General features: G+C 42.0%; 1 protein-coding gene across 1 annotated transcript in view; it reads right to left on the reverse strand.

Annotated features, from left to right (window-relative positions):
* LOC121958071 (POU domain, class 2, transcription factor 1) overlaps positions 1-13,115 on the reverse strand; it is a 78,955-nt gene extending 65,840 nt beyond the window's left edge. Inside the window, exon 1 of the mRNA XM_042506931.1 lies at positions 13,016-13,115. Within this exon, the coding sequence (XP_042362865.1) occupies positions 13,016-13,115 (100 nt within the window). The remainder of the gene's footprint in view (positions 1-13,015) is intronic.
* Positions 13,116-14,520: the final 1,405 nt, after the last annotated feature.

The following is a 14,520-nucleotide window of genomic DNA, read 5'->3' on the forward strand; positions in this document are numbered from 1 at the left end:
CGGCTTCATTATGTCAGAGACCTGAGAGGCAGGACAGGAGCCTCTCCCTAAGCCCTGTTCTCTCTATTCATGCAAGCAAGGGAACGAGATCACTGCCCTCAGGTCGACACAAAAGACCGACACTTCTGTGCGACACACACCAGCAGCAGGTAGTGACGGGCATTAGCTAACAGATACTGTAAGCACACACACCTGCGGGAGAGCACACATGCGCAGACCTACAGTACCACCTTCTATACACCACAAACACACACACAACATTTTTGTTACTTCAGTAGGACTGTCACAGCAACTGCTTTTGTTAGACGATACATTGTCTCAGAAATAACTGCGATAAATGACTATTGTCATTTCGAGACAGTTTGATGTCACAGATGTGGTGATAATGTAACAGAATAACAATTCAAGTACAATTCAAGTTCAATTCAAGTACACCCTTTCAAAAAGCAGTTCACTTTCAAATTCTTAGAATATTGAGAAATATTAAAAACTAATTAACATATTTTTTTAAGTGATTATCACTTATTAATATATACAACACAGTATATGGTATATTAATGCAACGTTTGGCCAAAAAAACAAAGCCAAGTGATGCCTCTTGTGACTAATAGACAATCTTAGCGAAGACTACAAACAACTGGCTTTTTGTATCGTTGCTAGAGACTATCACACGTGTGCCTCTTCTACTTTAAAATTGCAATAAGCTATGTTGTGTTATCTTTGAAGGGTTTCATTTGTCTTTGGTCTTGTGCGAGTAAGCAGGTGTGGAGATTTAAAAAAGGGGGGATGTCACGTATTGCTACGGAAAAACCTTGTGATTTATTCTGGCATCATGCTAGCTGCAATGTTGGTGACATACTTGTATAAACAAACACATGCCTACACCATAGCAATACAATATTCTTTAAATATGTAGAATATAGACTTGTGTTCAATATGTTTCCTAAAAAGCAATGTTTTCTAATAGTTTTGATTTTTTTTAAAGTGACCACAAACCTTAAGAATATCTAATACAGGACTACATTACTTTTGTCAAAAATATCAATTTATTAATGCATATTAGTGAAACACTAGCACCAGCTCAAGTTTATTGTTGTCAAATTTGAAATTATATGCCCTCGAGGTAAATTTTCCACGTGGTATCTAATATTGATACTTTTCTATGTATTGTATGGAAGTTAAAAATTGCAGTATCGTGACAAAAGTCTACATTTTAACAACATTTAGTGAAGTACAAGCTTCAGTACAAGCCGAGGGGGATATATTTCCCCTTTCGTCAGTTACTTGTTTTGTCTTCTTCTCGACAGCAGAAGGTTTCCAAAACTTATCAAGAGATTTTTATGGAAGGTGGCGGACAGACGGATCTCAGCCCAAAGACATACAGATTACATACTGCATGTGATCTGGATCTGAGATTAAGAGAATAAGACGATTATATTTTTTTTGTTTGCCATAACAGTAAAACTTAGTGAGCTAAAGTTTTAATCCCGAGGGTATGTGCAGCCAAGAAACCAATTTACCTGGAAATATAAGTGTCTGAGCTGTGATGTCTCAACTCTGAAAATTTCTGTCTGCCTTTAGAGCTTTTAATGTGTTTCAAAGGTGAGCCAAAGATCAGGTGATCTCTTGAATAAGCCATGCAGTCGCTGTAATAAATATACCTTTCCACAGCCACTAAACACATACAGATTACGTAACGATAAGGTGCTAATACGAGCAACGAAAACGGCCACTTAAATGTTCCACCTTGCACACACACGACTCTGATTCGTGTCTGCTGTGAAACCTAATCATTCTGCTTAATTAGGAGGTGAGCAGCAGCACTGACCCCAGACCAGCCGCTAATCAGCTGAACAGCCTTCAGGCCTTCTCTCCCTCTCTCTCACTCTCATGTTCTTCTTTCTTTCCGCCTTCCCTTCTTCCGGCTGAACACCCCTGGTGGCACGCCGGGCCAAGGCAGGGAATTATAGCGAAGGAGGGAGTGAAAGGAGGGATGGAGAGGAGCGTGAAGAGGAGGAATGTGAGCCATAAGACGAATGAATAGGCACGGGGTTCTTTATGGCATTTATGTGCGCCGAGGAGAAAGCCTATCGACAGACACCTTGTCGGACAAAAGGGGAGCACACACTGAGTGCATTCGATTATGGGTGCGCATTGGTGTTAAACCAAAAAAGGTCCCCTGCTGTGGCCAGGATTCATTATTTAGCAGGGGTGTAAAATGGACACTGGCCTGTATACACACACACACGCAAACACACACGAGATGAGCCATCAGGGAAACACCAATTTTGACACACACACACACACACACACACACACACACACACACACACAGCAGAAATAAGTACTCCGTAAGTACACCGGTGCTCATGTTTACACGCACAGAAATACCGGAAATGTACTCACAAATGGCCGCAGACACACACACTTACATGATTGGCGATTACAAACCCAAAGAGAGCGAGACACATGGGGAAGTCAAATATAGCCTGAGTACAGCCAATTTAGCCCTTAATGGTCTTTGTGACCATCAAGAGCAGAAGACAAAGATGACTGTCCAATCGAGGGTGCATGTGTGTGTGTATGTGTTCGTGTGTGTGTGTGTGTGTGTGTGTGCGCGCAGAGGTGGAGGAGGACAGTGTTTACCTAGATTCCTTTCCTTCTATATGTGTGTCTAATGGCCTATGAATGTTTCCACGGTAACAATGACAGTTTGAGCTGGTTGGATGGACCGACATACGGACAGCAGCCGAGGGGAAGCAGAGTTCAGGTGACCATATTTGGCTGTGGCGGGGATTTTTATTTCATATCCGCACAGCAGGTAGTGTCCGTGGTGTGAAATGACTTTTATCATCTGTGTGTTACAAAGACAGAACGTCTGCATGTGTGTGTGTGCGTTTATTTCCTGAGGCGTTCACAGGCATGACGGTAATGTGCGGTACGTGTGTGTGTGTGTGGAGGTGGATATAATGACTGTTTTGCTCCTGTGTTGCTACAGTAAGCGTGCATTTAGTCATTAACACTGGCATTTAAATGAGTAGTGTGGCAGGAGGTATCTGCTGGCACACAGAAAGAAATGTGTAATTGCCTTTAGTTTGTTTGGATTAACACTTTGACACATGGATCAACATCAGTTTTGTGCTGCATTCAGATGACTTTTGCAAGCCATTTAACCCTGAAACCGGAGAAAATTGGTTTGATTTCCCTTTTAAAAACACGGTAGAAAAGGTCATGAACAACTTTGAAAAAAACAATGTCCAACAAGTTTCATGAAGTCAGTACAAGGTGACAAGTCAATGCCCTGATTTTTTTGTTTAAAAAAGGTAGAGGAAATTTTTTTAAAAAAAGGAAAAATATTCAGAAAACTATTTATAGTTATTTATTTTTCAATTTTCAGCATCTTTTAAAGGTCATTTTCTTGCTTGTTTTTGTCTTTACTTTCCTTATTTTTAATTTTCAAGTAATTTTCTTGAAACTTGTTCCTAATTTCTTGCTGATTTTTGTGCCATGTCTTGTTAAGTTGCTCACTGCCTTCTCCCCATGTTTTTGAAAGAAATCAAATCAGTTTGCTCAGGTTTTATAGGGTTAAACAGAACATCATAATCTTGACAAATTGACAGTCTATTTTGGACTTGTAGTTCACGCATTCAGCCAAAATATTTCTTGCTTACAGGTTAATGCGTTCACTCACAAGTGTTTGAATGAAACTTGTTTTTCAGAAATCACCACGACAGACTACAGCAAGGAGAAAAAACTTCTGGGGCTAAAAAATGAAGTCAATGCTGAGGTGTCGAACACTGCGGTTCCTCTAATGGCCCCTTGAAGCTGTCTCCAAAAGCCAATCAATCTCCATAAATGCCAAACTTTACTGCAGAAAAACGCATATTTACAGGTACAAAAAAACAGTTTTGGTCTCTATAGCTAATTTCAACATTCATGACAACTGGGGGGGTGGGTTTATATAACTTACCGGTTTATATTCATAAAGTCTTCAAGTTATGCATAACAAGGGCGTGGCCTGTGAGTGACAAGGCCTCACACCGGCTTCTCAGTCATATCCACCGCTCGCTCCTCCGCAGCACCACCGTCTCACCAAATATGGTCACTTCTGACCCAAAAAAAACCAAGATGGCAACTGCATGTAAAACTCAAGGTTTCAAAACAGGAGTCTACAAAACAAAGGATGTCTTCACTTATTATTATTTATTTCCATAAAAGACGCAGACAAAAATGTTTCTAATAAAGCTCACTGACAACCTGTTTGATCTGACTTGATGTGTCAGTAAATGGTGAACGGACCTGTTCTTGTACAGCACCTTTCTAATATTCCAACACTCAACCACTAATCCGTGGAATCTGCCACACGCTCATCAGCTTTAACATTCACAGGCACTCACAGACATCAGGAGCAATTTGGGGTTCCCTTTTTTGCCCAGGAAAACTTCAACACGCAGACTGAAGGGTTCGGGGATCGAGCGGACGATTTTCCAATTAGTGCATAACCTGCTCGACCTCCTGAGCAACAGCAGCCCAAAGTATCATACATAGAGATTAATACAAATGTTTGCAAAAAGCATGATGACAAAGAATCCTTTCCAGAGACACTGCAGCACAAACTTTATGGAAATATGTGCAGGTGAGGAACATCATGCAGATGTGCGAAGGTAACAGTGATGCCAGTCAGCATGCATATTTTTATGTGTGTGTGTGTGTGTGTGTTAAACATCTGCATGTACATGTTTCAGACAGCAACCCCAGAGCAGATACCTAACAGCTAGAGTTTGTTTTTGTGTGTGTGTGTGTGTGTGTGTGTGTGTGTGTGTGTGTGTGTGTGTGTGCAGAGCCCTGGGTGGGGGTGAGGCGGCTTAACGCAATAAAGCATGTTGTATTGACATCTGTGTTGTGTCTATTGATTCCCCATTATGGAGCTAACAAACCCGCCTGGACGCTTTGTCATTCGCAATCACGTTAGCACCGGGACTCACCAACGACGCTGCCCCTTTTAAAATCAGATCCATACACGCACGCACACACACGCACACACACACACACACACACACACACACACAAACGTGCACGCACACAGAAGCAGGTGTCCTCACATGCACACACTTTCTTGCATTCCTACACATTCATGGCAATCGTTCATGTCACTACTCACACCCAGTCCTCCCACAGACACACACACAGGTTAGAACCACAAATTCTCATGCACATGTATCAACAGTCCACAGACACACTCTCTCTCTCTCACACACACACACACACACACACAGATGGGGTGGTGGGAGAGTAGTCAATGCCGGCTAATCAATAGCAGTGGAAGGTTAAAACCGCTCACACAATGGGCAGCTATGAGCTTGCGGTTTCCAGATAAACCACACATGCCGGACAGATCCATAACTGACCTCAACGTGCAATTATTGAATCGTGTACCTGTCTGTCTGCTTACACACACTGCCAGCAGCTTCATACACACACACACACACTGACCACACACACCGAAAAAACTAAGTGAAATTCATCTTCATAAACCACACACTTTTCATTTGAACACAGCTGCAGACATACAGTACATACAGTACAGTCTAAATTCCTGCTTATACACACCTCTATCACACATACTTTCCAACACACTAGTCCTTTTTACACTGCTTGTTTAAGGGGGGAATATCGTGCCATTGTGCCACCTTGAGGTTCTGTATATCAGGAACGATCGCGGAAAAGGGGGGCAGAGTTGTCACGCCTCGGGAGGTAGTGACAGCGCAGAAACGGTGTTTGTATAAACAGGACAGCTGGCAGGACGGGTTTGACAATTTGACAATGTGTTACGTGTGCGACTGACTGCAGCAGATTTTTAAAAAATGCTAGTAGAAGTTAGTGGTTAACTCAAAAGGAAGTAAAGCAGCCTGAAAATGTCCACAATTGGTACACAATTTCTGGAGCTCCTTAACCTCTGAGCAGAGAGCAAGATCAGCCACCACATAACAGAGGCGGTAAATGACTGTTTTTGCCATGTTATGCTATTGTTATTGTTTATAAAGCCCTGCCAATGCATATGTTAGGAGTCAGTTCCCCACCAGTCATGGGGTCCAGACTTCTCCTTAGTTATTACTTCAAGGTCCACACATTATTAATGACCACATATTCAATTCTATGACACAAAACATGAATAACACGTTGGCTTAAAACACAAAGAAATAAAACATATTGCAAAAGTAAATAGAAACAGTACTTGAAATGAAAAGGTCTGTGCCAAAAATTTACTATACTTCAAAATAAACATTCACGAGTCATTCAGAGTGGACCCTTGATCCCACTTTTGGACTGCAACCCACCAGTTGGGCACCATTGTTTCATGTCACACAAGAGGCTGATGATATGTTAAATATCACGCCTCTTTTCTTTCTGCGATGCTGGCATGCTGTCTAAAACCACGCACTGGAGCGGCATGATCCCACTTTGGTTTGGTTCTGTGTAAAAATACAAAGGCACCACAATGAAGGGACTTCATAGTGGCCTTATAGCACGATATATGTGTAAAAAGAGCTTCATATACTGTATGCCCCTACACATGCACAGACGTATAAAAAGATACCGCTCCAACTTGAACAAATTCTCCTGCCTTCCTCGCACAAACACAAATACTTGCAAATACACACTCTTGCACACGAGCTCACACACAAACACATGCGCACACAGCCAATTAATTCAGGCACAAGGGCCTTTGCTCAGGCCCAGTTTGGTGTGGCCCAGACAACACAACCCCCTCCTGGGCACCGCGAGGTGAAGATCCTGGGTGGGAGAGGAGGTAGTTATCGAGCAGCACGGAGCACTTTGTGTGTGCGTATATGTGTGTGTGTGTGGGCAGGAGGTTTGTGCTTTGAACTCTGCAATAAAAGTTTCTCTGCACGGTTATTAAACTACAGCAGAACAGCACTATTGCCACATTGTTCCAGTATCTTATACAATGTTGCTACTGTGGCAATTTAGATTTAACAATTACTTTTCTTTTAATTTGGTTTTTCTCTTGTATTTTTAATATGACATGCTTAACATATTTTTACGCAGCTCTTCCTGTTTTGTTTCATGACTTAGATGGCTGATGACTGTGTAAAGGCGTATACTAAATAGAAAAGCAGACAATAGAACGGCGCAGGCTGGAGCATCAAATAAAACCAACTCTGTGCTGAATAACTACAGCTCGGATGAGAGGCCTCTCAGAGTAGCCAACATAAATAAACCATCCCTCTCAATCCAGACACGTGCCTTCTCTCTGAGAATTTGACAGCTCTCAGTTTTTATATGGGCCACAGTGGCCCTGGAGGATTTTTACAGCAGTGTACATAAAATAAAAGAGCATTTAGATTTCCTTTGTTGTGGTGCAGAGCGGGGACAGAGCAGCAGCAGCTACAGGTCCCTCTCCGCCCTGCCTGCCCTCTGAAAACCACACAGCAGAGAAGACTGTCTGGTCAGATCTCCGAGCTGCACAAAAGAGGAGCATTATCGAGCCTTTGTGGCAAAGATCTGATGCTCAAAATGAACTGAGGAGCATCGGTCTCCGCTCTTCAGCAGTTCATCTGAGTAGCTGCACGGCACAAGTCTATTAATGACCAGCAAACAAGAAAGAAGACAATGAGGGGCTTTTGGACAAAAGGATGCAGTTTCTCCTCGGCCTTCTTTAATCTTCCTGCTGGTTTATGACCAGAGTCAACATAGATGAGATGTCAGGGTTCATTCTCAGCCCCTTCCCCAGTCCACTCCTTATGGTCTATCTTTTGTTCAGTATAAAAACCCTACACATGATGAGAAATTAAAACCTTAAAACTGATCACATCAGTGCCTTCTCTTAGTTATACTCCTTTCAAAATAAGTATGTGTAGGAAAACCAGCTAAAATTATGCTATAGATTCTTTTCCCATTGCCAATAGACAAGGACAGTGTACATGGCCCTGCAGTATTTTGAGTGTGCCTTACTGTTTGTTTGTTTGTTTGTTTTTAATTGATGTGACACATTCAATGTCACACACGGGCTGGAAAACAGGTCAGCAAACTGTAAAAAGCAGCATGGAGGCCAGCGAAAATGTTATGGTGGTTACGTCTTTTTTCATATCTCTTACTTATATAGTCTCTCTAAAACTCTGTGCAGACTAAAGTGAAATTACATTTGAGTGCTTAAACGCCCTGACGAAGGTCGCTGTGTTGAAACACATTGATGCTTTTTCCTACCTTTCTTTCCTTTCCTACTTTTTTCTCTATGATAAAAGAGTGCCCTTGACCTCTTTCAAAAGACCACTCAACCATGTTTTAGGTAAGATGGCTCTTTTGAAAATGTGCACAGTTACTGTTCATATCAAAAATCAATGCATGACTTTTGATTCAGGAGGATGCATGGTTCCTACAGGTACAATCAAGTTACATTTAAGATTTTTTTACTGCTACTGAATGAAATTTAAGACCTATTTTACAATAACTAATTCAAGAAACCACAAAAACATAAATTTACTGGTAACTTGGAGTTGGTGGCAATTTTGATCCAGTTAATTGTAACATAAAACGTTTTTTGTCTTGTGTCAGAGACAAAGATAAAGCAGAATTGAGAAATATCTGGCATTTTTTGATAAGTTTTCATGGCGATTTTGTGTTTCCCACTCTAAATGTAAACACCCCAGTGTACAGCAAATGTTGAAAGGGTTTAAAACAAGCAATTTATTATATACTGATGACTATTAGTAATATTTGTTTATTAACTGGCCCCTGGCCTCTGCTATTTTGAAGAAATGACTATCCCCGGTTTACGTCTTCAGCTGAACAATTTAAATTACCGAAATTATAACACTGGGCGATTAAAGGAAAAAATAAAACGTGCAAAGATCTCAGACATCTTCACTCACAGCTAACAAATTCAATCCAGTGACTGTTTTAAAAGCGTTTTACTGCGGTGACGTGTCTTAGGCCCGGCTGAGCTGAGGCCAGCAGTCTCAACACTGTAGTGTTAAAGAGTCGAGCTGACAAAAAACCCATAAGCCCTCACTTTAGATCCACTGTAGAACCACTGTCTGCTAGCGTCTGCTGTTTAGGACCTCTCTCTCTCCTTCTCCACTGAACCTCACTCACCTCATCTCAGACTTCTGACACCCCCCGTCTTTGCTCACACCAACGCAAACACACCCGCTATGTGGGCGCGCGCGCACACACTCGCAGGTGCAGGCAATCGTACTGATGCACACATGCACACCTTGGTCAAAGGCGCAGATCAGAGAGAGACAGAGAATTGTGGGTAACAGACTTAGCTAAAGTGGCTTATGGGGCCCGGCCAAACCACACCAGGCAAATCCAATTCAACAACCTCCCTGTCCATAGGGAACGAGACAGAGAGAGAGAAGGAGGGAGAGAGAGAGAAGAGTTTGCATTTTACTGAAAAGGCTTTCGTGTCAAGTGAATACTTCACAGAAATGAGAGAGAGAATGAGAAACAGGGGATTCTGAGTTTCTTTCTCTCCAGAGATTAAGGATGAAAGACGGAGAAGAGAGGAGGAAAAAACAGAGGGGGAAATGAGGGATGAGTGTTGGCCTTTGCTCTCCTACGAAGTTTATTTCTCTCCTGTGTATCGGCTGCTTATCACACCAACATGTTTAAAGGTCCACCGTGTAGGATTCAGGCAGATACATTGGCAGAAACTGAATATAATAATAATGTTTTCTTTAGTGTGTAATCACTGGAAAATAAGGATTGTGTTTTTGTTATCTCAGAATGAGCTGTTTATATCTATATTGGGAGCAGATCCTCGTTTATGAAGACTACCATGTTTCATAAGCCAAAACGGACAAACCAAACACAAGCTCTAGATTGGGCTACTAGTGTTTTCACATCGACAATTATAGTTAGAATCACATCTGAATCTGAATTTTGAATTTTAGTAGCACACAAGATGTGATAAAAACAAGTAATTATAAACAAACAGCAGGGATTGTGCAGGAGAGGCCAGAAACCTGAAGGGGCTTTGAGTGAAAAACTTTTTTTTTTTTTTTCATGTTTGACTTAAATGAAAGTAAGGATGGACATCTGCAACAAGCAGCGCCGGAGATGGACTGATTTGTGACGTGTGCCTTATTCAGTTTTTTTATACTGGTTTTAATTACCTGATCTGTTTGTGTCAGAGAGGAAGACATATCTGTGGATAATTTGGCTCCTGATAAAAACCCCCTGCTCAATGAACAATGACAGAAATGTAACAGAGATGTTTGAGCTGGTTGCAACCTGCAGATCACCACCACTCACGCCGCCAAATCCACCTAAATCTTAAGCCTCATTTTCAAAAAAACCCCAAAACAAACAAAAAAACACTCTTATCACCTGTTTACATCTGTCTTTTTAATGCCATAGGAATTTGTACAATTGGCATTCATGCCTGGGTCAAATGACTTTGCAGCAGACGCAAGTTTTTAATCGCCTCCAGATTAGATCAACATAGCTGGAAAAACAACATGCAGAACATTGAACGCAGTAATTTCAGCTCCATTGCGAGATGCAATGACACGGCACCACTAAATACTGTCTGTCTCCTCCTAAGCAGTGCTAAAACACAGATCCAAATTAGTCTGCACCGAGTTTGAAATAAGTAAGACATTTATAAAGAGAAGTAACCAGTGTTAAGTTTTCACTGGCCTCCATGCTGCTTTCTACTGTTTACGAACCATTGTCCGGCCTGTCCGTAACATTGAATGGACAAACCAAAACAGCCCACATGTACCGGTCTGCTGCAGAGCCGTGCACACAGCTCTGTCCTGTTTAAAAAACCTGAGCGTGTGGGCTAATTTGGGAAAAGGGTATTACACACTTCTCCTTTAAATATAAAAGCAGCCCGTACACTTTCACTATTTCATTTTCTCACATTCACTCACACATTCAATTTTTCTACTCATTTGTCAAATAATTTATCTTCTTTTTTATTCCTCCACATATTCAGCCATCATTCATTCTTTAGACCGTTCAGATGATTGATTTTTTTCACCCAATGATTAATTTATTCAAGCGTTTCATCTCTTCATTGGGTTTATTAATTCTCTCACTCAATCACAGTTTCTCTTACTGCTTTTATCAATTCAATTTGCTGATTCTTTCACCTGTTAATTCGCCAACTTTCACCTTCTCATTCATTCATTATTCATTTATGCACTCTCTCATTCTGTTATTCATCCAATCATTCACTAAGCCTCCTACAGCCCAGCCTCCACATCGTCTTCTCTCATCGTATCTTCCACTTTAATTTCTTAAAGGACCAACAGAGAAACTGACCCCACCCCCCACCCTCCAACCCAAAACAGAGGCCAGCGGTTATATGTCGCCTGTCAAAGCCACCAGCAGCAGCTCTCATTAAAACCTCAACCGTTTTTCTCCTCCTGACACCTACTTAAGGTGATAGCCTGAATTACCCCTGCACGGCTCGGCACGGCTCAGCATACACACCTACCCCCCCATCTGTCATTGGAAATTTCCGCTTGGGTGGATTAAGGCGGGTGGGGATGGGGGACAGAGGGGGAGCCACTGGCAGTGTCACCCCTCCGAGCACTTGAACATGTAGACACACTTCGGTACACGCATATGGTTTGTGTTGAAACAGCGGCCAACGAGTCACACGATGAAGTTTTAAAAGTCCCACAGGTGGAGAGAAAAACGGAAGCAGTGTGTGTGAGAAAGCTGAGATAAACCTGAAAAATCTAATTTATTGACAAAAGAATACTTTTTCTTTTCCTAAACTCAGTCCCATTTCCGCTCATTTTTAGTTTTTCATTCTTTTTAGTTTTCTGTGGTGAGCAAATCACAGATAATGTGTTTTAGGAATATTATAGGAACATTATAGTGTGATGAAAAAACACCATAAAGGTCATTAACCTTATTGATCACACTGCAAGTCACTACAGCAATATTAAAGTGATCAAAAGGGGCATTAAAGCACAGCATAAAGGCATGATAAGATTGTTAAAGTGACTAACTATTGATTGACAATCTCAATGCAAGTTTCTCAATTATCAGAATATTAGTTTTGTGTATTGAGTGACAATTTGCAAACTATATTTTAAATCTCTTCTCTTTTTTTTCTGCTCACGTCATCTCCAGCAAAGCTAAACTTTCTCCCTTCAGCCAACTTGACTGTACTCCTGTTTTCCCAACGTGGGCCCCAGTCAGAGATCAATACCCTCTGATCGATAGATGACCATGAATATTCCAGCCTAACCTGACCGAGAAGAGACTGAAGGAGAGGAGAGGAGCGAGGAGGCAGATGGGATGAGGGTTGAGATGGATGGAGTGCCATGAATGAAAGGAGGGAAAGATGAGGAGGAGAGAGTGAGGGGCGCCTCTGTGATGGATGCTAATGAGCCAAATATTCATGCGTCCAAATTCTGAGTGTTTTTTTAATTTTACATTTTTGGATTTGTGTGCAAGTAAGTATTTAAATTAAGCTCTCTGCATTATTAGTGATAAATGTGTTATTCCTGTTAGTAGAAATTCAGGGGGAAAGCTGCATGTAAAAAATGCACCTTTGCATTAAGATATTAGGTCTATTTTTTGCACATAAATACACTTTCAACTTAGTTGTGTAATTTTGAGTCAAGCAAGTGAAATCAAAACAAAATGATTAATATATTAGGAGACAAGTTGATTTGAATTTTATAAACATCTAAACACCTTGACAGATTTTTTTTCTGGAAAAAAATTTCACTGAAAGACTGAGACATTTAGGTTTGGGTGCAAATGATGTAAATAACTTTTACATATGGAAAAATGCTTCTTTTGAGTTGTATGTTGTCATATTAAGTAAAATGTACATAAATGTCTTTTTTGTGCATAAAAGTTTAGTTAAATTTGAAATGAAACTAAGATAAGAAAATGTCATTTTTTTATATGTAAATGCAACTTGATCTGTGGTTTAAAAATAGTTTAATCTGATAATAACCGTGCTTTATTCTTTGTGTAGGTGGTGCACATAAGGACCAGCAGGAATGAGTCTTACCGGGGCTGGACCGCGGAGCCAGCGAGGACTTGAGTCTCCAGGCGCTGAAGTCGGACGCTGTTCTCTGAAAGACGAAGGGGACCGGCAGGGGGACAAACATGGTCCTCTGTCGACCTGGGGGTCGTTGTTTTTTATTTTAGTCTCACTTTTCTTCTTCTCTTATCCGTCGAGCGTCCGTCGTTCTTTGGCCTTTTCTTCGTATGCTTTCCAGGTTTGTGGAGCCGGGTGTGAAGATGGTTTGGGGTGGAAAAAAAAGACTCAGTATTTGGCTTCTTCTTCTATGGATCGAGTCAGCGGATTCACATTTCTTTTGATTTGCTCTGGGATACAGATACGGCCCCGTTACTTGTGTCTTCTCGGAGTGTCCGGCACACACACACACGTAGACGCAGCGATGTGCAAGGCGCGCTTCGGGAGAAAAGCTACCAGCGGATATCCATTCAGGCTAACACCGGCTGCAGGTGACTGGACGATGGACTGTTATCATCGCACCCATGTGAATCTAGTGCAGTCGGTGCTCCTCTCTCGGCTGCTCTCCGCTGGATGCAACACAGACACAATTAGACTCCATTTATTGTGTCCAGACAGCTGTGCGTAAAGATCGTAGTGCCTCTCCGTCTCCTCCTCGGCTTTGCTTTGGTTTAGCTTGTGAAAAGATCTCCTCCTGCGCTGTCATGAAAAGTCTCAAACAAACAACCGGCGGATCCTTTTGCACATGCAGAGAAATGAATGAAAACTGTCCGTGTCACACTGGAGTTGCTTCTTTTTTTTTTGGTTGTCGTAAAAGATTTGGTTAGTAGCTGGCTGGTTTACAAGAGAATACGCGCACGCAAAGCGACACAAATAAAAGCATTATTTGGTTAAAAGATGGGAATAATCAAATAATAAAGTAAGGCTACGCAGGCACCTCCTGTCTGACTTTCGCTCCTCCCTCTCCTCCCCTCGCTGTTTCTCCCTCTTTCTCTACCGCGGGTCACTAATTAAAGCAAAATCGATAGATAAATAAATGAATAAATCCATATCAATAAGTACACCTGTCTTCTGCTTTCCTCCTCCGCTGAAGCGAGAAAAGAGGAGGGGGAAGCGAGATCCCCTTTTTCTTTTTTACGTGTCTTTTCTTTGGCTCTGCTCCGCCATCCGCCGGTGTGTATCTCTCCTCCTCTCTCTCTTTCTCTCTCTCCAGCCTTTCTCTCTCTCAGTGTGTGTATCCTACGTGTGTGTGCGCGCGTATCTGCGTCCCCTCAGTTTATTTTGGGAACCCCGGTGGTTTCGGTCCTTCACCGCGCAGCCTGAACGCACTCTGGCACGGCGAAGCGCTCCGTCCGGGAGACAGACAGAGATACCCAGCCCCCCCCCTTTTTTTTTTTTTTTTTTTTCCCCCCTTTCCCCACCCCTCCCCTCTCTACCCCACACCCCCACCCCCTTTCCCCCCCTAACACACTCACACATATGCACATATACACAATCACACACGCGACCCCACTTTCTCTGTGCGTTTATGTCTT

Source organism: Plectropomus leopardus, chromosome 18, assembly GCF_008729295.1.
Source record: "Plectropomus leopardus isolate mb chromosome 18, YSFRI_Pleo_2.0, whole genome shotgun sequence".
In the NCBI taxonomy this organism is placed as follows: domain Eukaryota; kingdom Metazoa; phylum Chordata; class Actinopteri; order Perciformes; family Serranidae; genus Plectropomus; species Plectropomus leopardus.